The sequence below is a fragment of the Durio zibethinus genome, chromosome 4 (assembly GCF_047325235.1).
Source record: "Durio zibethinus cultivar Kanyao isolate XHJ-2024 chromosome 4, ASM4732523v1, whole genome shotgun sequence".
In the NCBI taxonomy this organism is placed as follows: domain Eukaryota; kingdom Viridiplantae; phylum Streptophyta; class Magnoliopsida; order Malvales; family Malvaceae; genus Durio; species Durio zibethinus.
The window spans coordinates 12,713,824-12,737,030 of record NC_143165.1 but is presented as its reverse complement, the minus strand read 5'-3'; the positions used below and the strand labels follow the sequence as shown (position 1 = coordinate 12,737,030).

Below are 23,207 nucleotides of genomic sequence, written 5' to 3'. Positions count from 1 at the left end.
GGCAAAGCCGCAACGTAGCTTTGACCACAGCCTCAAGCAGGAAAGGCTTCCTGCAGTTGGGCAGTTTCAAAATTTGGCCAAAAAAAAAAATGAAAAAGAAGTTTATTTTGAAAGAGTAATTGTCTTATAATATATATGTTCTTGTTAAAAAGGATTTTTGAAATCTTACAAGTATAAAAAATTATTTATATTTTGATTAGATCTTAATAATTAATGATGATTTTGTTTACTTGATGATGCCGAGTATGAATTCAATTTTAGAGATATTTGAAAAAATTTTGAAAATAATATGATGCATTTGATTATTGTTCATAACTATATTTTTTATATAAATTAAAGTATTTAAAGTTCTTCTTATTGTTTAAATTCTATAAAAAAGTTTTACTTATGAGTTATGATAAATATATTTTGATTTTGACTTACAAATGACAGTAGTATGTTTGGTAAAAAAAAATTGATATATTATGATGGTGGTGAAGATTGCGAAAAATAAGTTATTATACAATAATCAATTTATAAAATTAAAAAGAATCATATTCAAAATTAGAAACAATTTGAGTAACTAAAGATTTATGTTTGAATTTAGGTCAAATTATATAATAGATTTATGTACTTTAGTTAAATGATGAAATTAATTTGTTTATCTTAATGTGTTCAAATTGAATCCTTATACTTTAATAAATTGTCAAATTTAATCAAATTATTAAGGATTCAAATTTTTTCCATTAAAATTGATGACATGATATTTTGACTTTTTTGATATAGTATTTTTGCTCACATGGCTATTAACTTTGCTTAGGTGTCAAGTAAACTTAGTAATCTAAAATATGATATGATAACATGACACAAATATGATACGAATATAGGACATGAAAGTGACATGATTTAAAATTTTAGTAATAATTATATTTAGATTTAACAAAATAAAAAAATATATTTTATATTTTTATATCAACATTAATTATGACATATAATTTTTATATAAAACACGACATTAATACACAAATTTCAATATTTTATATGATACAAATACATAAATTATCAGGTCTGATGTCACATCAATTTTTTTAAATTATACGACTTCTTCCTATATTTTGATTAAATTATGAAATTAGTCATTTTACTTTAATATTTAATATGCATTCGAATTTGATTCTTATACATCAATTAATTATCAAATTTAAATTTTGACCTAAAACAAATAAAATAAAACTCAAATAAAACGCAAAAAAATTTTTAATGCAAGTAGGTCGAATTGTAATAAAGTTAATACATGAGTCAACATATGAGTTGCACCAAGCTCATTTTTTTAAATGGTGTTATTTTAACTTGTTATAAAAACAAAAAATCATTTTTTTAATTTTCCTTTTTTCTCTTCTCTCTCTCATCCTTGTTTTCCTCTTAGTTCTATCTACAAGTTTTATTCAATAAACTTATATTTCAATGGGATTTTTAAAAACTAATGATTGAAAAATTCAACAATCATAAAAAAAAAAATTTATCTCAAAAATCACAAATACCAAAAAATCGATAATCGACACCACCGTTTTATATCATTGTCCAAAGTAAAACTGAGCATAATACCAATAAAATTTTAAATTGAAAAACTCTAAAAAAGAATTTTTTAACAAAACAATTATTTTTAATTGTTTTTGTTGGTTGTCTTTGTTTTTATTGTGTCATCTTGCTGTCGAATTCCCAAAAATTTTCCAAAATCAATCTTTCCAAAAAATTTCATATTTTCCCTATTGTTACATGTTTAATATATTCATTTTATTATAAATATTTACATATTAGCTTATTTATAGTTGTGAATTTTGATTTTATATATTACACTTAAAAAATTTTTATATATTATTAATATATTTTATATATTTTAAGAAAAAATAAAAAAAATTATTTATATAAATCATTACTTTATATGAATATTTGGGGATATTAATTTTTTAAAAAGTAAAATTATCTTTTAATAAGACTTTTATTGAAATAATTAAGAGATAACTAATATAAGAACCCCATTGTCCTATTAATTGAAAAGTTTGAGGCAGAATATTTATTTTTTAAATTAATGAACTGAACTAGTGAACTTGAATTAAATTATATCTAAAACTTAAGGACTTAAATGAAATTTACCCAAAAAAAAACACATTTGTTTCTTTTTCTACCCATAAAGTTCAAGAGAAAATTAATAAAAAATTATTAAAATAAAAAATGAAACCTTTCCAATGGCTTTAATTTCCAAGAATCCATCGAGTCTTTTCTCCCTTTTTCTTTTTCTCCTCCTTCTTCCACGCTATATGAAAAGTAAAATAGTTATGAAGGACAAATAATTGAAAGTGAACGATGTGGAAGAATTGAAAGAATTGGGTAAAAGTTGTAGAGACAACGTGAAGTATGGATCAGATTAAGTAGAATAGGCCAAGGAAAATTGTTTTCCCTTTTTTCTATTTATTTTAATCCAAATTAAAAAAATAAAATAAAATAAAATAAGAGAAAGGAGTATGATGGCACATGGCACTTTTTATGATGCTCAAACTTGAATCCAAATTTAGTAAAATTTAAAGAATGGATTGGTTTTATGACTATTTGCTGAACATAAGTATTATATCTTCAGGGTCCTCTCTTTGATTTCAACCTGGGACCTTCATTTTTGGGTAAAGTGCCAACTAGACTGTTGTCTGAGCCACTTGCTTCAAACTAAACAGTCAACTTCTGATGCAATTTCTTCTGGCACCCTGCAATATTATATGTCAAAAGAGTGAAGAACTGACGATGGTGAAACATCTAAGTACCACCCTATCATCCTAAGTTCCAGTAGAGATGTATTTTTTCTGATTTAAGTACTATACATAGTCTTGGCTTACAATATTTATCTAATAGAATAAGAACATATAAACAAAACAAGTTTGTATGAAACTTTTATATTAAATCTCCAAATAATAGGAATTCAAAGCTTAGAAAAGTTAGTCCATGAAGTCACCTTTAAAAAGTGGTATTGAGTAGATATGAAATTCAAATCTCAAAACATGCAGCTTCTTTCTTTATTCTCAGACTGCGGTCACTTCCGTATAAAAAAATCTCCAAACAATAGTTTCATTAAAATTATGAAGGACAGCTTCTTGTAAATTTTCATCCTTAGATGAGTAGATGAAAGGAGAAGGCAGTAATCATTTCAAGGAGGCTATTTTCAACGAGGATCAAAACAATATGTGATATATGTAACCCTAATCCATCATGTCAGTCCATGAAAGACAACAACACAAACTATAGTTTCAACCAGCTGAAGCATTAAAACTATGTGAGGAGCAGTAGGTGTCATATACAATCACACAGACGATAGTAATTCTTCAAACATAGCAACTCAGGTCATTTAAAGCATTGAAACAGAGAACTTGCACTAGCTCTGTTCTTGGGTTCCTAATAACTTCTCATTTATAGATTTTAGAGCTTTTTATAGAATTTGGCTTCATGTGTATCGTATACCAGGAACAACCCAAGTAGAAAGAGCCTTGATTCAATTTTGGAAGGGTGCAATCTCTTCTTCCATTTCCAAGGGCCCTATTGCAGTAAGAATGATATCCTAAATGCATCAGGGACATTGACTATAAGATCGACTATACAATGAAAGAGACTAGCGCCAAAGAAATTCAAGGCCATTAAAAAATGATTTCTGGTGAGACCAAGACTTCTTACACTTTTGTGGTGAGAGAGATTGATGTCAAATTAATATATTCTTACACTTATTGCACTTTCTGAGAATTTGAAGGTAATGCATTTCCTCAATATGGCAACCGTGGTCGGCGGACTTTTACGAGATCACATAGAGAAGACAATCATGAATTTTATTATTTAAATTTCATGGCTTGGTCATGTTTGTCCCGCTGCATTATTGCAAGATTTTCATACCTAACAAAAGGCTTCATGCGCCAATAGAGGATATTGCGTTAAAGCAACATTTCTTATAATTCAACTTTATAGCCAGCATTTCTGTACTTTGTTGCAAATCATACCTTCCTGCTGTTCATAAACGATGAATGATACAACCTGAATTGAATGTAGTAGTCGATGGTTGCAATGGTTCTAGTATACATCTACTTACTCTGCCTGCTAACAACTTCAGGAGCAAAAAGTACTATTACACCGGGTCAGTCAATAAATGATAGCAACAATGACACTTTAATATCTGCAGATGGAATCTTTCAACTTGGTTTCTTCAGTCCTGGTAATTCCACAAGCCGGTACCTCGGAATTTGGTACAATTCCAAAAAAGTAACAATCAGAACAGTAGTATGGGTAGCCAACAGAAAAACTCCTATCTCCGGTACATCAGGAGTTTTCAGTATCAGTAGCCAAGGAATTCTTCTACTTTGTAACAACACAAACAGCATATTTTGGTCATCCAATACATCAAGACCTCCACAGAATCCAGTTGCACAGCTCTTGGACTCAGGAAACCTTGTGGTCAGAGATGGGGATAAGAACATTTTATGGCAGAGTTTTGATTATCCATCAGATACCTTACTTCCAGGAATGAAACTTGGAAAGGATTTCATCACAGGTAAAGAAACGTCTTTATCATCCTGGAAGAGTGCAGATGATCCAGCTCAAGGTGAGTTTTCACTTCGGATAGATTCTCGTGGATTTCCACAACTAGTTATAATGAAAGGACCTAAAATTTTTTTTCGTGGTGGTCCATGGAATGGACTCAGGTTTACTGGAACTCCTGAGCTGAAGAAAAACAATATATATAGCTTTGAATTCATATTCAATAAGAAAGAACTATACTACTCATATAAACTATATAACAGTTCGGTTGTCTCAAGGCTATTTGTGACCCAATCAGGTCCTTCGCAACGTTTGGTCTGGATTGATCGAAAACAAATTTGGTTCCTTTTCTCATCCGGGATGATGGATAACTGTGATAACTATGCTTTATGTGGTCCATATGGTCGATGCAACATCCAAGGTTTTCCTGTATGTGAATGCTTAGAAGGATTTGTACCCAAGTTTCCAAGAGTTTGGAGCTTATTAGATTGGAATGACGGATGTGTTCGCAGGACTGCACTAAATTGTGGAAGTCAAGACGGTTTTCTAAAGCATAGAGGAGTAAAATTACCTGATACTTCATTCTCTTGGTTCAACGGAACCATGAGCCTAGATATGTGCAGCGAAATGTGTTTGAAAAACTGTTCTTGCACTGCCTATGCAAATTCTGATATCAGGGGAGGAGGAAGTGGCTGCTTGCTTTGGTTCAATGATTTAATGGATATAAGGGAATTCAATGAAGGTGGACAGGAACTATACATACGGATGGCTGCTTCAGAACTAGGTACCATTTATTTCTTTTTTCTTTTCCTTGCTTTCTGTTGGTTGCAAAGATGACCAAACTAACATTTTTTTTGTACTTGAAGTCACCGGGATTTGAACCTTGGTCATTGAAATTAAGAATCTAACATTCTACCAACAGTCGTGTAGACTGTTAACATAACTAAACTAACATTTCTCTATGTTGAATTAGCTTTTCTGTAACTTTAAAGCAAAAAAGTGTTTTTTAGCAGGGTTATTGGTAATTTGTATTTGGTTCAAGTTGCTATCATTTTTGTTTTGGATGTATAACTTCATATCATTTTGAGGAGATATGAACAAGTCATATTATGTTTTACTGACATGGTGCTGTTTGTTCCAGATCATATTGAGAAGCAGAGGCACAAAAATAAAAAGAGAGTGAGGATCATAAAAATTCTGTTAATATTCGTCATCATCTGTCTGATAATAGGATTACTATTGTTTATCTGGAAGAAGAAGCATCAAATCCTAGGTAACATAACTGATAGCTAATTCTCTTTTATGTTTATCATTACCATTGGCTAATTCCTTTTAAATTCAAACATTATATGAATAGAAAGAGTTTTATATACCGTGACTCATACCTGATCTGTTCCGTATGAGTTCAGGGCCAACAAAAAGTGAAGACAGGATGGAGGAAGATGCAAATGATGACATGGAATTGCCAAGATATGATTTCAATACTATAGCAATAGCTACTGACAACTTTTCAAGTAATAACAAGCTTGGAGAAGGTGGTTTTGGACACGTATACAAGGTAATGTAATAATATGCCAGTTGTAGATATTGGCACACATAAGATAATCAAAACTTTTTATATTGAATGACTTCCAGGGTACTTTGAGAGATGGACAAGATATAGCAGTTAAAAGACTTTCGGGAAACTCTGGCCAAGGACAGACAGAATTCAAAAATGAAGTTATCTTGATTGCAAGACTTCAGCACAGAAATCTTGTGAAGCTTCTTGGTTGCTGTATTCATGGAGATGAGAGGATGCTGGTCTATGAGTACATGCCCAACCGAAGTTTGGACTATTTTATTTTTGGTATGACCTGTTCTATATTCAAGATGTTCCTTTCCTTTTCTGCTACGTTTTCCTTTTTCAGAAGCCTGCAAATAGAATTTTTTTGGTAGGCAGGTGAGAATGGGTTGCAGGTGGTGAAATTTAAACCCAGACTTGCTGGATACCACCTGAACCAACTGAGTTAAGCTCATATTTCCTTCAAATAGAAATTTACTAACTTGAATGCCATATTGACAGACAGAAAAAGAATCAAAACACTAGATTGGCATATGCGCTTTCACATCATTTGTGGGATTGCACGGGGGCTTCTTTACCTTCATCAAGACTCAAGACTGAAAATTATCCATAGAGATCTTAAAGCCAGCAATGTGTTGCTAGACAATGGCATGAATCCAAAAATTTCAGATTTTGGTATGGCTAAAACATTTGGAGATGATCAAAGTGTGGCAAATACAAAAAGAGTTGTTGGAACATAGTACGTCCACCTAAAAGTGGTCCATGATTTCCTTTGTTTTGATCTTAAATTTTAAACTCATTCTTTTCTGCAATGGTTTTTTGCAGCGGATATATGCCACCTGAATATGCCATTGATGGACTCTTTTCAGTGAAATCAGATGTCTTCAGCTTTGGTGTTCTATTACTAGAAATATTGAGTGGGAAGAGAAATAGAGGATTTCATCACTCAAATCACCATCTTAACCTGCTTGGACATGTAAGCATAAAGATAAGGATCTTATGTTTTAACATCATGTCAAAGAACCATTACTAAGCTTGTTTCCTCTTCAAATAACTAACCAGTTTCATTTCTTCTTTGATAATAAAAGGTGGTTTTTTATGTTGTAAGGCTAGAAGAATTTTTTAGTAATTTTGCAACCTTTTGAGTATACTTGGTAATTCGATTGTGTATCAACTATTTTATGTCTAAAATGTGTAAAACACAAAAATTAACATGTGATGTCGGCACATCAAACACAAAAAACCTTTTTTTTTTTTTTTTATCAAATCCATGTAAGTTTTTGGTTAAAATTTTAAATCCCGTCGCTTTCATATTTTTTTTTATATTATTTTCGTATTTAAAATTATCAAATCTATTTCCAGATGGGAGTTGTCAGTATCTGAGATCTTCTTGATGTTTTTCAGGCATGGAGATTGTGGATGGATGAGAAGCCACTGGACCTAATCGATAAACTTTTGCTCAACTCTTGTGTTGTATCAGAAGTGCTAAGATGCATCCATGTAGGACTGCTGTGTGTTCAACAACTACCAGAAGACAGGCCAAACATGGCTTCAGTTATTCTAATGTTGGGGAGTGATGGTTCATTGCCTCAGCCAAAGCAACCTGGTTTCTACACAGAAAGGAATCCTCTTGGGATAGAATCTTCATCGTATTCAGTAAATAAAATTACCTCTACGTTCTTAGAGGCACGATAGATACAAGTAGTGTGAGAGTTTTTGGATTACCGGTGAGCATATGTTTAACCTGTTTAACTGCACTAACTTGAATTTGTTTAAACTGGTGGAGTAAGGCATAGATGCATTCTGTAGTTGTCAAGATATTTGAGTTTTGAGGGTATTTCAATGTACATCGAATTGAATTTCTAATTTTTCTATGCCCCAAAACATTCTAAGACAAAAGGAAAATGGCAGAGCCATACCTTAAGAAGATAAAAATCTCATGCAAAGTTGTCAGAGTGCAGCTCATCTGTAGGCTGTAGCTCATAAACTGCTGTTTGGAGGCATATACCAGTTAAGTTACCCTCTCTTCTGAGTAACAACAGATCCATTCATTTGTATCCTTATTAATTTGGAGACAGAAGTTTCAGTTTCAGATCATACCAATTAGCGACTGCATTGTCGAGACATTTAATATCATGCTTTAGGCAAGAGCTTAAAGGATTGATAAACATTATGGCCCCTGATCCGTGCAGTGAAGAAAATGGAGATTCTTGTTCCAAACTTCTCAAAAGGGCAAGAGAAAAATGGATGATTGCCTCAGAAGAAAAAGCATCAAAATTGCCCTAGGAGAATCATCCACAAGGATCTAACAGCAAGCAATATTCTACTAGATGCCGAGATGAATCCCAAGATTTCAGACTTCGGGATAGCTACAACTTTTAAAGGGAGTGAAACTCATATTATAACAAATAAGGTGATGGGAACATTACAAAAACACAAAATGAAACTTCTGCACAGTTAGATATCTTTTATAAGTACCAAAAAGTTTCCTTTATGCCAATGCAGTGGCTATATGCCACCCAAGAATGCAACAAAAGGTCTATTTTTCAGAAACATCTGACATTTATAGCTTTGGAATCCAGCTATTTGAGATAATGCAATTATTTCAGCCATGGAATTTGTTGAGGGAGGGCAAGGCACTTGAACTGATAGATCCATTGATGGAGAGGAATTCACAAATCAGTCTTTTATGTGTTCAGAGCAAGGCATCATACAGGCCAACCATGGTAGCTTTTGTAAACATGTGGAGGGAAAATTCCATGTTATAAGTTGTCTATTGATTTTCATTGGATATTTAAGGACTCTTCTAATAATTCTTAAGAAAAAAAACAGATTTAGTCTCTGTTTTCCAGATTTGGACGTTGAACAATGACTTAGGAATCAACAAAAGGTTGATGTCTCGATCAGAAGTATTCTGGTGTTCTAGATTAGAAAAGTTTTCTCCCAATTGGTTCGTTGAAATGAAGATTGAAAACCCTCAATTTGCTAATTTTTTCTAGGATTATAAATTATAAAGGCTTAATGCCAAAGTTTATTAACTTATCTTTTAAAAAATTTTCGAGTGAGTTCAAGGATTAGAATAAGTATAAACTTTTAGCCAAAACATATACTATATATCCGAATCATCAATCAAAAAATTATTATTTAAAATAAAAATTAAATTTAAATCTTATAAATGAAATATTTTATCTTTACCAATCCAATCAACTTCCATTATCAAGGATGCTTTTCTTTACACCTTTATCTTACATACATCTAATCATAATTATGAATATACAGTAAATAATATGCAAATTGGCCATCAAAGCCTACCATGAAAATCTTGTCAAAGTCACAGCATGATTTTGGTATATTATTAGACTACATTACATTAACTATACTTTGCATATTAATCAATTTAAGGTGTGATAAATAAACAATTAATGAATTGATTAATAATTAATCATTTTACGATTTGTATGATCAAAATGGTTATTGAAAACTATTTTTCCTATATTTGATATGTTTTTGAAGTGGGAGAATAAGATTCAACTATCTAGAAAAGCTATTAAAAGATTTGGATTTTATTCTTTATTAGTTTTTGCTATGTATGTAACGCACATGTAATTTTTATTTTTTAAAAATTTAATTCAATAAATAATTTTTAATATAATAATAATAATAATAAATACTAATAATTTATTTTTAATTTTAGTATAATATAAGTAAATTTGATAATTTTTTTTATATAATTTTGGTTTGGATAATATTTGATATTTTGTTACAAGATTGAGAATCTTTGATAAATTTTATAAGATAAATTCTGTTAAGTTTAACTTTCTGCTGACTTTATTTTGGTTTAGCCACGTGACAGTCTCCCCATCTTTATTTCTTTCCTATTTCAATTATTTCAACAAAGTTATTTTTTAGGATAAAAACGTTGGATTGAGGGATTGTTGTAAATTGTTTATTGGTATTATAACAACTCATTCATGTGATAAAAAATTTATTAAATGATTAAATGGGAAAAGCAATTCAATAGTTATATTATATGTCATAAAATCAAGAATGTAATTGTTGATTGAAAAAAAATCATTATTATTAAGTTTATGAAAGTAAAAACGTAATATTAGATTGGAAAAAAAAAGTTCGTTTATCACTATGTTAATGAAAGAGATAATATTCTCTTTGATTTGGAAAAATTTTTTTCAAAAATTATATTTGTGAAAGTTGATGTGTAATCTTTAATTAAAAAAAAAATTACTCCAGACCACATTTTTTGAATCATAAACTTAGTACTTGATTGAATTTTTTTTTTCTTGAAATAAAAAACATTATATTGAGATGGCTATTATGAGTTATACATTAATGATATGACAAGTTATTCGTGTGATAAAAAATTTATTGAAGAGTTAAATGAAAAAATATGTCCGATAGCATTATATATGACAAAATTAAGAATATAGTGTTGGATTAGAAAAAAAAAAATTTATCACTACGTTTATTAAAGTAGACATGTAGAATTTGATTGGGAAAAAAGAAGTTGAATGTTATCTTTGATTGAAATAAAATTTTACAAAGATAACGCTTGTGAAAGTTGATACATAACTTTTTTAAATTAAAAACATAATCCTCGATTTTTAAAACAAAAATATATGTTTTCGTAAGTAAAAATATAATCTTTCATTGTAAAAAAGAAAAAATCATAAAGACTTCGTTTTTGAAAGTTGATATAGGGTCTTTGATTGAAAAAATAAAAAAGTTGTATGTTAAGGTTGAGTATATATGCGGCATTCGCATTATAACCTATTCTTCCAATGAGAAATAAGCAACTCCAAAAGCACGAACAAAGAAGACAAAAACTAGAGATGTGATAAATCCTAGTCCTGCACAAAGTAATCACAGCTCAGAGAATCATTGCTCAAAGCGTAAAAATCACTAAAGAGATATACATAAAATGCAAGAATAAAGAGAAAGATTAATGCTTGCATATACTAATTTTCTATTATCCTCACTCAGAAAGATTAATACTTTGTATATAGTATTTTGTCAAAACATCAAAATTAATACTTGCATATAGTATTTTTTTGTTACCCTGCATATATATATATATATATATATATATACATATATATGTATGTATGTATGTATAATGAAATATGCATCAAATATCATAATGATTTTAGAGATCACTAAACAAAAATTTTAAAAATTTCAAAACAAAGAGAGCCATCATTAATTTTTTTTTGTTAAATACAATTGATTATCTAAAAATTTATCTTTTCAATAAAATAATAAAACAAATTTATGATTTATCAAAAACATATTTTGATCTACGAAAACAAAATTAAATTTAGGAATCAATTACGTGTGGAGAAAGATTAACACCCTACAATACCTATAAAAACTTGATACCAATTAATCATATATTATCCTAACTATTGATAAAAATAGTTTTAAATTTAATATTTAAAAATAATTTCTTCACATTTTAAACTTTATAATTATTATCCTATTTTAGAACATTTTATCTAGGAATAAGATGAAAATATTTAGCATTAAAACATTTTTGCTTCTACAATATTTAGGTAGAAGTTAAAAAAAATTTTATTTACTTGAGACTTTCATAATAATCCCTCAAAAATTTTACATAATATTTCTTTATAAAAAATAATTATTGAGAAACCCTCCAATATCTAAATAGAGTTTCAAAAATCATTTTAACTTAGAAATATTAGTTTTTTATTTAAAACAAATCTTCATACACCACCATTTATTATTTTTTTTAAGTGATGAAAAGCAAACACCTATCATATAAAATAGATATATAATACAAATAAAAATTAAAATAAGATATCGAATTAAATTTGTCTAACATAGATTTCAATTTTATTCATTTTATTTAAGACTAAAACCTTTTATTTAAGAATAAGATGTGAATTTTTATTATCAAAATATTTTTTTAATTTTTCAATATCTAGGGAGAATTTTAAAAAATATTTTTTTACTTAGAATTCTCGTAATATTCTTTAGAATTTGATGTAATATTCCTACGTAAAAAGTAATTATTGAAAAGTCATCTAATATCTAGGGAGAGTCTTAATAATTATTTTTACATAAAAATATTAATTATTATTAAAAAGACCTAATTTTTAAAATTTATAAATCAATAATTCACACTTTTATTACAATTCATAATGTAACAAGAAATAAGTAAATGATGTAAATACAAACAATTAACTAAACTTGACGTATCTCATATTCATTTAATCCTATTTTTTTGGAAAAAAATCAATGGTGAAATAAATTTTATTTTTTTATTTATTTTTTGTGAAAGGTAATTTTCTTTAATACTCTAATATCTAAACAGATTTAAAAAAATTAATCCTTCAAAATATGATTTGATTTCTCTTCAATATTTAAGTAAGGTTTTCAAAATCATTTTATTAAAATATTATTCTATTTTTTTCTAAAAGAGTTTTCTTTTTTTTTTCCTTGAAATTATTACTTTACTATTTCACATTGCGTAAAAAAAAATATTTTTTAATAAAAAAATAATTATGTAGATTTCTCTCCAAGCCTCTAAACTTTTTTTTTTTTTTTTTAAACATCATCTTATTTTATCTAAAAATATCATCCTATTTAATGAGTCATAAAATCATATTATTTACCATTAGGACCAATTACTAACATGACAATAAAATAAGAAAAGAAAAGAAGAATATTGCCAATCAAGTGATCCAAATAGGAACAAACCCAGAGTTGAGCCAGGAGCTGGAGCAGAGTAGACTCCATAGATCGTGGATCGGGTTCGATCAAGAGGCCTGGGTTGGGCTGCAAGAACGCAGGTCGGGTCATGCTAGACTGTGTAGGTCCGGTTCAACCTTTTCTCCCTTTTTTTTCAAACACTAAAAACTTAGTAATTTTTTGTCATTTCCTCCTTTGTTCTCACCAAAAATATTTTCTCATTCTACAAAAAAATTAAACAGCCCCCTTTAAACCCAAAAAGCGGTGGTTGGCTACCATTGGTCATCGTCAGTGTCGTCATCGATCGCCACCGCTCGGTGTCCTTTTCCTCCCAAAATTTCACCACAGCTTCTTCACAACGTCTTCATTACAGATCCGAGCTTGGATTTCGACAAATCAACCTCTATCGTTCTAGATCTAAATCGAAAGCCCGAAACTTCAAACAAAGAAATCTCCTCCTTCACCGTCCGATCCTTCTGCCTTTTTAGTATGTCAATCTCCTCCTTCTATCTTTCCTCTTCATCGTCGCTGATCAGCCAAAAAAATCTCGCCGCTGCTGACTCCCTTAAGCCGACGCCACGTCCTCTGTTTTTGCTTTTTTTTTTTTTTTTTGGTGCTGCTTTTCCCCAAATCCAAGGGATGTGTTTCATTTTTCTGTTATTATTTTATTTTATGGTGTTTCTTTCTGGGTGTGCTATGGGTTTCGATCAAGGATGGTTCTTGGTTAGATGTTAAGGTTTCAGTCTTTGTGGGGAAACATTGCAGGTATGGGTTTTACAGTTTAGGATGGGGCTTCGATGGGGGCTTGGTTGTGGCAAGTTTGGGAAGGGTTGTGGGATGACTAAGATTTTTTCGGTGATTATGGTGATCTACTATGGTTAGGGTGATAGGGAAGGTTTTTAGCTGGGGTAGAAGGTTAGTGATGGTGGTCTGTTTCGGGTTTAAATGATGGCAGAGGCAGGGTCGATTTATGGATAAGGGGGGATTGTTTTGGTGGTAGTTTCGGCTGTGGTTCAGCCACGAGGCTGGGGCTATAAAATGGTGGTTACAGGAGCGATTTTGGTGGCAAGGCTAAGCTAGTTGAGAAAAGCTTGCGTTTGGCTATGAAAAAAAATATAGTTTTGAAAGTTTTGCCTTGGAATTTTTGCTCTCCCTTTTGTCTGTGTTGTTAAGTCGAATTCTCTCTGTTTTTTCTAAAGAATTTGTAGATAATTTTGGCTTGTAGATAATTTTATCTGTTGTTGTGGCCTATAAACCAAGTAGTGGAGCTTGTTGCTCCCTGGCATTGCCCGCCACTACAATTTGTCTTTTTTTCTCTTTTCTCTTTTTTTTTTTTGTTTTTTTATTTTTTAAATTAATTTAATTAATTCTGAAAAATAAAAATAAAAGTGGGCTTCAAAACTTAATTTAGGCGTTTGGGCCTTCACTATTAGACTTGGGATTTTCGAATTAGGTCTTCAAATTTTGATTTTAGACTTTAAGCTTTTAAGCTCGTAGGCCCTAATTGACTTAAATTAAATCGGATTGGGTATGTAAAATAAAAAATAATAATAATAAAATTATTTAAAAACAAATTTAAACAAATTCAACTTGATTTAACGTTTAAATTAACTTAAATAAAAATATTCAAATAAAACACAAAAATTGAATACACTCAAATTGACTTTGATAAAATTTAGTATTTATACCAAAGCACGGACAAAATTGAAAATTGATGCCGTTAAAGATTGTACTACCGTTAATTTAGTCATCCCTCCCCCTTGCTTTACATCAAAATAAATTTTAACGGTAAATATATGATCCTTGTTGACTTTAAAAAAAAAAATGAGGACCTATCTCATTCAGAACCCACAGTGCCCATTTATATTATTAAAAAAAAATAGATTTATCCAAAGATTTTAATCTTGCATAAACAGGAGATATGTCCGCAAGCTATAAGCTTATAGGCTCTAAAGTTGAACTTTAGAGGTATAACTAGGGCTGTAAACGAGCGGAGCTAAGCTAAGTAGTGAGAAGTTCAAGCTCGAGTTCGACTCACAACTCGGGGCTTAATACTCGGTTCGAGTTCGATCGAGTTTTATTTTTCAAGCTCGAACTCGATTCGTGATCGAATTCGAGCTACTCGAGCTCGCTCGATTAAACTCATTAATATGTAAAAATAAGCTCGATTCGTATACTCGATAAGAATTCGATTATTCATGCTCGAACTCAAACTCGAACTCGGATTCGAAATATTTTATTAATTAAAATAATAAAAATATATTTAAATATAAAAGCTCGATTAGGCTCGCGAGTTACTCAAGTCAGATATAATAATATTTGAATTCAGCTTGATCGATAAGTCGAGCTACTCGAGCTCGAGCTCAACTCGATAATAATCGAACCGAATTCGAGTTTTTTTCGAATCGAACCCGAATAGCTTGCGAGTATTAATGTATCATTTACACTCCTAGATATAACCAATTAAAACTCTATAGCTAACTTTCTATCCTCTATTTCATCTATCAGATGTTGAATGTTGTCATCCCAATGCTTCATTCATTTCATCAATCCCTTAAAATTCAAGTATAATACCAAAAATATTTTAACTTAAAGTGTTAAAGTACTTTTTAAGTTCAAAATCAACCAGACGAAAAAAAGAGTTAAGAATGATAACTGGATTGAACTTAAAATAAAATGAATTCTTTTTGAAGTAATAATTATATATGCTCTATTTTATTTTTCATAATTTGAATTAAGTGCATTATAACCATGACATTCCAATATTTTTCCCATCTTTATGATTAAAATATTGAAATTTCACAGACAAAGAAATTTACTAAATATATCTCTCTCTTTCTATTTATTGAAAACACTTTTTCATTGTCCAACTAATGCCAAAAATATTAAACACCACCAAATAAGGGAATATGGTATCATTACACTAAATAGAAATTATCCTGAAATTCATGATTTGACCCATAACCAAAGTGTATCCAAAAGTTTTCGATTTGTCATAGCAATATTTGATAATATAAAAGATTCATGAAGAGTAAAGATAAACTTATAGTAATAATTATTATTATTTGTATTTATACTTGGAGACAACAAAGAAATGGATGCACCAACGGTAGTTTCAGCCGCTAAGGAATATATGAAATAAAGGTTACTGTGGATTAAAAAAAAAAAAAACTCATTTTTTCCTTTCTTTCATCTGCCTATAAAGTTCAAGACAGAATTAATAAAAAAATTTTAAAAAATAAAACATTTTCAATAGCTCTAGGTCATGCTTGGTACACATAATATGATAAAATAAGATGAGATTATATTATAAATAAGAGTAGATTAAATAATATTATTTTATTTTATATTTGATATATGTAAAGATTAAAATAAAATTATTTATTTATTTATCAAAATTATCTTTTTTTTTTAATTTATATAATTTAAATTATAGATATAATTTATAAAAGTATAATTGAACATATAAGTTTAATCTTATAAATTAAAAATAATATTTTTCACTTTGAAAACATTGAATAGTCTTATGCGAAGAGAATATTAATTTTTTTTATAATCTTTATCTTTCTCTTTAGATATAAATTAAAAATAATATAAGATAATTATTATCGCAACATATAAGTAATCTTATATTTCAAATATAATTTTAAAATCTGTAAAAAATTTTAAATACTTTAAATACAATATAAGAGGAATAATGAAATCCAATATAGTAGTGATTGAATATCATTCAAATTCTAGATTTTCGAATTGAGAAAGATAAAGAATTTTTGTTATTTATTAGATTCATGGACCAAATTGAATTCAATGGGATATTTTATTTACATTTTTTTCACCAAGAACGTTCTGCAAAACTCTGGGACCCCCGAATTTTGAGTATCCTACTTTCACAGGATTAAAAAATCAAGTCCTTTTTCCTTTTTCTTTTTTTTTTTTTTTTCTCCTTCTCCTTCTTTCACGCTCTATGAAAAGTACATAATTATGGAGAAGAAATAATTGAAAGTGAAAGATGTAAACACAATCCAAGTAGAAAGAGCCTTGATTCTATTTTGGGAGGTTGCAATCTCTTCCCCCATTTCCAAGGGCCTTATTGCAATAAGAATGATCTTCTAAATGCATCAGAGACATGAAGTAAGAAGCACATTAATGACTGTATGATCGACTATACAATGAAAGAGACTTGCACCGAAGAAATTCAAGGCCATTAAAACGAGATTTGTACTAGATAATAGACATAGAACAAAAAAACAAAAGACCAAGACTTGTTGTGGTGACAGAGTTTGAAATTAAGTATGAACAATCAAATTAATATATGCTGACACTTTTGTAGTTACTAAGAATTTGAAGGTGATGTAGTCCCTGAGCATGGCAACAGTGGACTTTTTTGGCTGTTGGACCGCACAAACTTGACAATATGATGTTTATTGATTAAATTTTCATGACTTGGTCATGTTTGTACCACTGCCTTAATTAGAAGATTCAATATCTAAGGTAAGGTTTCATAAGCCAGTATAGGAAAATGAATTGAAAGCAACAGTTCTTAGTTTTTTGTTGGCTACAATGGCTGAAAATTTCTTGATCAGCCCAAAACTAAATTATTCCTTATAATTCTAATTTAGAGCCAGTATTTCTGTATTTTGTTGCAAATCATACCTTCAAGCCTTTCTTAAACAATGGATGATCTATACTGCTTGAAGTGAATGTAGGAATCACTGGTTGCAATGGTTCTAGTGTACATTTACTTACTCTGCCTGCTAACAACTTCTAGTGCAACAAGTACTATTACACCAGGTCAGTTAATAAAAGATAGCAACACTGACATTTTAATATCAGCAGATGGAATCTTTCAACTTGGTTTCTTCAGTCCTGGTAATTCCCCAAGCCGATACCTCGGAATTTGGTACAACACCAAAAAAGTATCGATCAGAACAGTAGTATGGGTAGCCAACAGAGAAACTCCGATCTCTGGTACATCAGGAGTTTTAAGTATGAATAGCCAAGGAATTCTTCTACTTAGTAACAACACAAACAGCATATTTTGGTCATCCAATACATCAAGAACTCCACAGAATCCAGTTGCACAGCTCCAGGACTCAGGAAACCTTGTGGTCAGGGATGGGGATGAGAACATTTTATGGCAAAGTTTTGATTATCCATCAGATACCTTACTTCCGGGAATGAAACTTGGAAAGGATTTCATCACAGGTAAAGAAACGTTTTTATCATCCTGGAAGAGTGCAGATGATCCAGCTCAAGGTGAGTTTTCAATTCGGATAGATTCTCGTGGATTTCCACAACTAGTTATAATGAAAGGACTTAAATTTTATTATCGTGGTGGTCCATGGAATGGACTCAGGTTTACTGGAAGTCCTGAGCTGAAGAAAAACAATGTATACAGCTTTGAATTCATATTCAATGAGAAAGAAGTACACTACTCATATAACCTATATAACAGTTCTGTTGTCTCAAGGCTAATTGTGAGCCAGTCAGGTCCTTTGCAACGTTTGGTCTGGATTGATCGAACACAAACTTGGTTCCTTTTCTTATCCACGATGGTGGATAACTGTGAGAACTATGCTTTATGTGGTCCGTATGGTCGATGCAATAGCCAAGGTTTTCCTGTATGTGAATGCTTAGAAGGATTTGTACCCAAGTTTCCAAGAGTTTGGAGCTCATTAGATTGGACTGACGGTTGTGTTCGAAGGACCGCACTAAATTGTGGAAGTCAAGACGGTTTTCTAAAGCATAGCGGAGTAAAATTACCTGATACTTCATTCTCTTGGTTTAATGGAACCATGAGCCTAGATATGTGCAGGGAAATGTGTTTGAAAAACTGTTCTTGCACTGCCTATGCAAATTCTGATATCAGGGGAGAAGGAAGTGGCTGCTTGCTTTGGTTCAATGATTTAATGGATGTAAGGGAATTCAATGAAGGTGGGCAGGAACTGTACATACGGATGGCTGCTTCAGAACTAGGTACCATTTATTTCTCTTTTTCTTTTCCGTTTCTTTCTGTTGGTTGCAAAGGATGACCAACCTAACATTTTTTTTTTTTGGTACTCGAGGTTGCGGGATTTGAACCCTATTCCCTGAAACTAAGAGTATAACATTCTATCAATGGTCCACGCGACTATTGACATAACTTAACTAACATTTCTCTATGTTGAATTAGATCTTCTGTAACTTTAAAGCCACAAAAGGGTTTTTTAGCTGGGTTATTGGTAATCTGTATTTGGTTCAAGTTGCTATCATTTTGGTTTTGGATGTATAACTTCATATCATTTTGAGGAGATATGCAACAAGTCATATTATGTTTCACTGACATAGTGCTGTTTGTTCCAGGTCATATTGAGAAGCAGAGGCATAAAAATAAAAAGAGAGTAAGGATCATAAAAATTTTGTTAATATTAGTCATCGGATGTCTGATAATAGGATTAATATTATTTATCTGGAAGAAGAAGCATCGAATCCAAGGTAACATAACTGATAGCTGATACTCTTTTATGTTTATAGAAAAGCATTGGCTAATTCCTGTATAATTCAAACATTACATGAATGGAAAGAGTTTTATATAATGTGACTCATACCTGATCTATTCCATATGATTTCAGTGCCAACAATAAGTGAAGACAGGATTGATGAAGATGCAAATGATGACATGGAATTTCCAAGATATGATTTCAATACTATAGCAATAGCTACTGACAACTTTTCAAGTAATAACAAGCTTGGAGAAGGTGGTTTTGGACGTGTATACAAGGTAATGTAATAATATGCCAATTGTAGATATCATATTGGCACACAGAAGATAATCAAACCTTGTTTTCTTTTTATTGAATGATTTCCAGGGTACTTTGAGAGATGGACAGGAAATAGCAGTCAAAAGACTTTCAGGAAACTCTGGCCAAGGACAGACAGAATTCAGGAATGAAGTTATCTTGATTGCAAGACTTCAGCACAGAAATCTTGTGAAGCTTCTTGGTTGCTGTATTTATGGAGATGAGAGGATGCTGATCTATGAGTACATGCCCAACAGAAGTTTGGACTATTTTATTTTTGGTATGACCTGTTCTAAATTCAAGATATTCCTTCCATTTTCTGTTATGTATTCCTTTTTCAGAAGCCTACAAATAGAATATTTTTGGTAGGCAGCGTGAGAATAGGGGAAGGGGTTGCAGATGGTGAGATTTAAACCCAGACCTGCTGGATACCACCTGAAGCAATTGAGTTAAGCTCGTGTTTCCTTCAATTAGAAATTTACTAACTTGAATGCCATGTTGACAGATAGAAAAAGAATCAAAATACTAGATTGGCATATGCGCTTTCACATCATTTGTGGGATTGCACGGGGGCTTCTTTACCTTCATCAAGATTCAAGACTGAAAATTATCCATAGAGACCTTAAAGCCAGCAATGTGTTGCTAGACAATGGCATGAATCCAAAAATTTCAGATTTTGGTATGGCTAAAACATTTGGAGATGATCAAAGTGTGGCAAATACAAAAAGAGTTGTTGGAACATAGTACGTCCGCCTAAAAGTGGTCTATGATTTACTTTGTTTTGATCTCAAAGTTTTTAAACTCATTCTTTTCTGCAATGGTTTTTTGCAGTGGATATATGCCACCTGAATATGCCATTGATGGAATCTTTTCAGTGAAATCAGATGTCTTTAGCTTTGGTGTTCTATTACTAGAAATATTGAGTGGGAAGAGAAATAGAGGATTTCATCACTCAAATCACCATCTTAACCTGCTTGGACATGTAAGCATAAAGATAAGGATCTTCTGTTTCAACATCATGTCAAAGAACCATTACTAAATTTGTTTCCTCTCCAAATAACTAACCAGTTTCATTTCCTCTTTGATAATAAAAGGTGGTTTTTGTGTTGTAAGGATAGAAGTATATTTTAGTACTTTTGCAACCTTTTGGGTAGACCTGGTAATTAGTTTATGCCTATCAACTATTTTGTGTTTAAAATATGTAAAACACGAAAATTATCTTATTACGATTGGTGTCAGCACATCAAACACAAACACTCTTTTTTTTTTGTTTTTATCAAACCCATAAACGTTTTTGTCTAAAATTCTAAATCCTGTTGTTTTCATATCTTTTTTACATCATTCTCATATTTAAAATTGTTAGGTCTACCTCCAGGTTAGAGTTGTCAGTAACTGAGATCTTCTTGATGTTTTTCAGGCATGGAGATTGTGGATGGATGAGAAGCCACTGGACCTAATCAATAAATTTTCGCTGAACTCTTGTGTTGTATCAGAAGTGTTAAGATGCATCCACGTAGGACTGCTGTGTGTTCAACAACTACCAGAAGACAGGCCAAACATGGCTTCAGTGATTCTAATGTTGGGGAGTGATGGTTCATTGCCTCAGCCAAAGCAACCTGGTTTCTACACAGAAAGGAATCCTCTTGGGATAGAATCTTCATCATATTCAGTAAATAAAATTACCTCTTCGTTCTTAGAGGGAAGATAAATATAAGTAGTTTGAGAGTTTTTGTATTACTTGTGGGCATATGTTTAACCTGTTTAACTGCACTAACTTGCATATGTTTAACCTGGTTGGAGTAAGGCATAGATGCATTCTGTATTCGTCAAGGTATTTGAGTTTTGAGGGTGTTTCAATGTATATGTAATTGAATTCCAAATTACTCAAAGCCTCAACATTCTAAGATAAAAAAGAAAATGGCAGAGCCACACCTTAAAAAGATGAAAATCTCATGCAAAATTGTCAGAGTGCAGCACATCTGTAGGCTGTAGTTCATAAACTGCTACTTGGAGCCACATACCAGTTACCATGTCATCTGAGTAATGACAGATCCATTCATTTTTATCCTTTTTAATTTGAAGACAGAAGTTTCAGTTTATACGAATTACCAACTGCATTGTTCCAGACATTTAATATCATGCTTTAGGCAAAATCTTAGGACCAATGCTATGTAATGGTTGGCTTCAAAAATGAACTTTATGGCCCCTGATCCTTGCGGTGAAGAAAACTGAGATTCTTGTTCCAAACTTCTCACAAGGGCAAGAGAACAATGAATCATTGCCTCAGGAGAAGGGACACCAAAATTTCCCTAGGAGAACCATCCACAAGGATCTAACAGCAAGCAATATTCTACTAGATGCTAAGATGAATCCCAAGATTTCAGACTTTGGGATAGCTAGAACTTTTAAAGGGAATGAAACTCATATCATTAAAAATGAGGTGATGGAAACATCACAAAAACACAAAATGGAACTTCTGCACAATTAGATATCCTTTTGTAAGTACCAACGAGTTTCCCTTATGCCAATGCAAGTGGTTATATGTCACCCAACAATGCAACAAAAGGTCTATTTTTCAGAAACATCTGATATTTATGGCTTTCGAATCCAGCTATTAGAGATAATGCAATTATTTCAGGCATGGAATTTGTGGAGGGAGGGCAAGGCACTTGAATTGTAACGCCCCAATCCCACATCAGGAGGATGTGTGGATAAAGAATGATATATATGTAAAGACTTAATCTCAAATTTGTGAGGTGTCTTTTGTGGGATAAAATCGTAAGACTTTCGGGTCAAAGCAGACAATACCTCGCAGGTTGAGTGCGAGTCTCTACAAATGGTATCAGAGTCAAGTTACCAGTCCGCAGTCGTGGGAGTCACTAAGTGCTACACGATGGTCTGGTGTGATCTTGGTCCTGTGGATGGACTTGGCTTGACAGGAACGTCAAGCATTAAAGGTGGAGAGATTGTAACGCCCACAATCCCACATCAGGAGGATGTGTGGATAAAGAATGATATATATATGTAAATACTTAATCCCAAACTTGTGAGGCGCATTTTGTAAAACAAAACCGTGAGACCTTCGAGTCAAAGCGGACAATATCTCGCAGTTTGAGTGCGAGTCTCTACAAATATATATCATTCTTTATCCACACATCCTCCTGATGTGGGATATGTGGGATTGGGGGCGTTACAATCTCCCCACCTTAGCTCCACCGTATAGCACTTAATGACTCCCACAACTGCGGACTGGTAACCTGACTCTGATACCACTTTTGTTACGCCCCGAGATCAAGACGTAACACGGCTATATTACCTTGAAGAAAATCTCAAAGTAATACGAAGTCTTCTTTCTTAAAGATTATTGTAACGCCCCCAATCCCACATCAAGAGGATATGTGGATAAAGAATGATATATATATGTAGAGACTTAATCCCAAACTTGTGAGACGCTTTTTGTGGGACAAAACCGTAAGACCTTCGGGTCAAAGCAGACAATACTTCGCAGGTTGAGTGCGGGTCTCTACAAATGGTATCAGAGCGATCACCAATCCGCAGTCGTGGGAGTCATTAAGTGCTACACGGTGGAGCTGTGG

The 23,207-nt window shown here is 31.6% G+C and overlaps 2 protein-coding genes across 2 annotated transcripts; both read left to right on the top strand.

Moving 5' to 3' along the window:
- Positions 1-4,057: 4,057 nt before the first annotated feature.
- Positions 4,058-9,636, top strand: LOC111288879 (G-type lectin S-receptor-like serine/threonine-protein kinase At4g27290). Its single transcript, XM_089760221.1, has 6 exons — positions 4,058-5,365; positions 5,928-6,103; positions 6,181-6,391; positions 6,608-6,845; positions 6,932-7,082; positions 7,511-9,636. Exons 1-6 carry the CDS (start codon positions 4,066-4,068, stop codon positions 7,799-7,801), a joined length of 2,367 nt encoding a protein of 788 aa, XP_089616347.1. The 5' UTR covers positions 4,058-4,065; the 3' UTR covers positions 7,802-9,636.
- A 7,247-nt stretch (positions 9,637-16,883) lies between these two features.
- LOC149519179 (G-type lectin S-receptor-like serine/threonine-protein kinase At4g27290) lies at positions 16,884-21,472 on the top strand. The gene is made up of 7 exons (XM_089759670.1): positions 16,884-18,808; positions 19,175-19,306; positions 19,444-19,592; positions 19,681-19,891; positions 20,117-20,354; positions 20,443-20,593; positions 21,029-21,472. Exons 1-7 carry the CDS (start codon positions 17,554-17,556, stop codon positions 21,317-21,319), a joined length of 2,427 nt encoding a protein of 808 aa, XP_089615796.1. The 5' UTR covers positions 16,884-17,553; the 3' UTR covers positions 21,320-21,472.
- Positions 21,473-23,207: the final 1,735 nt, after the last annotated feature.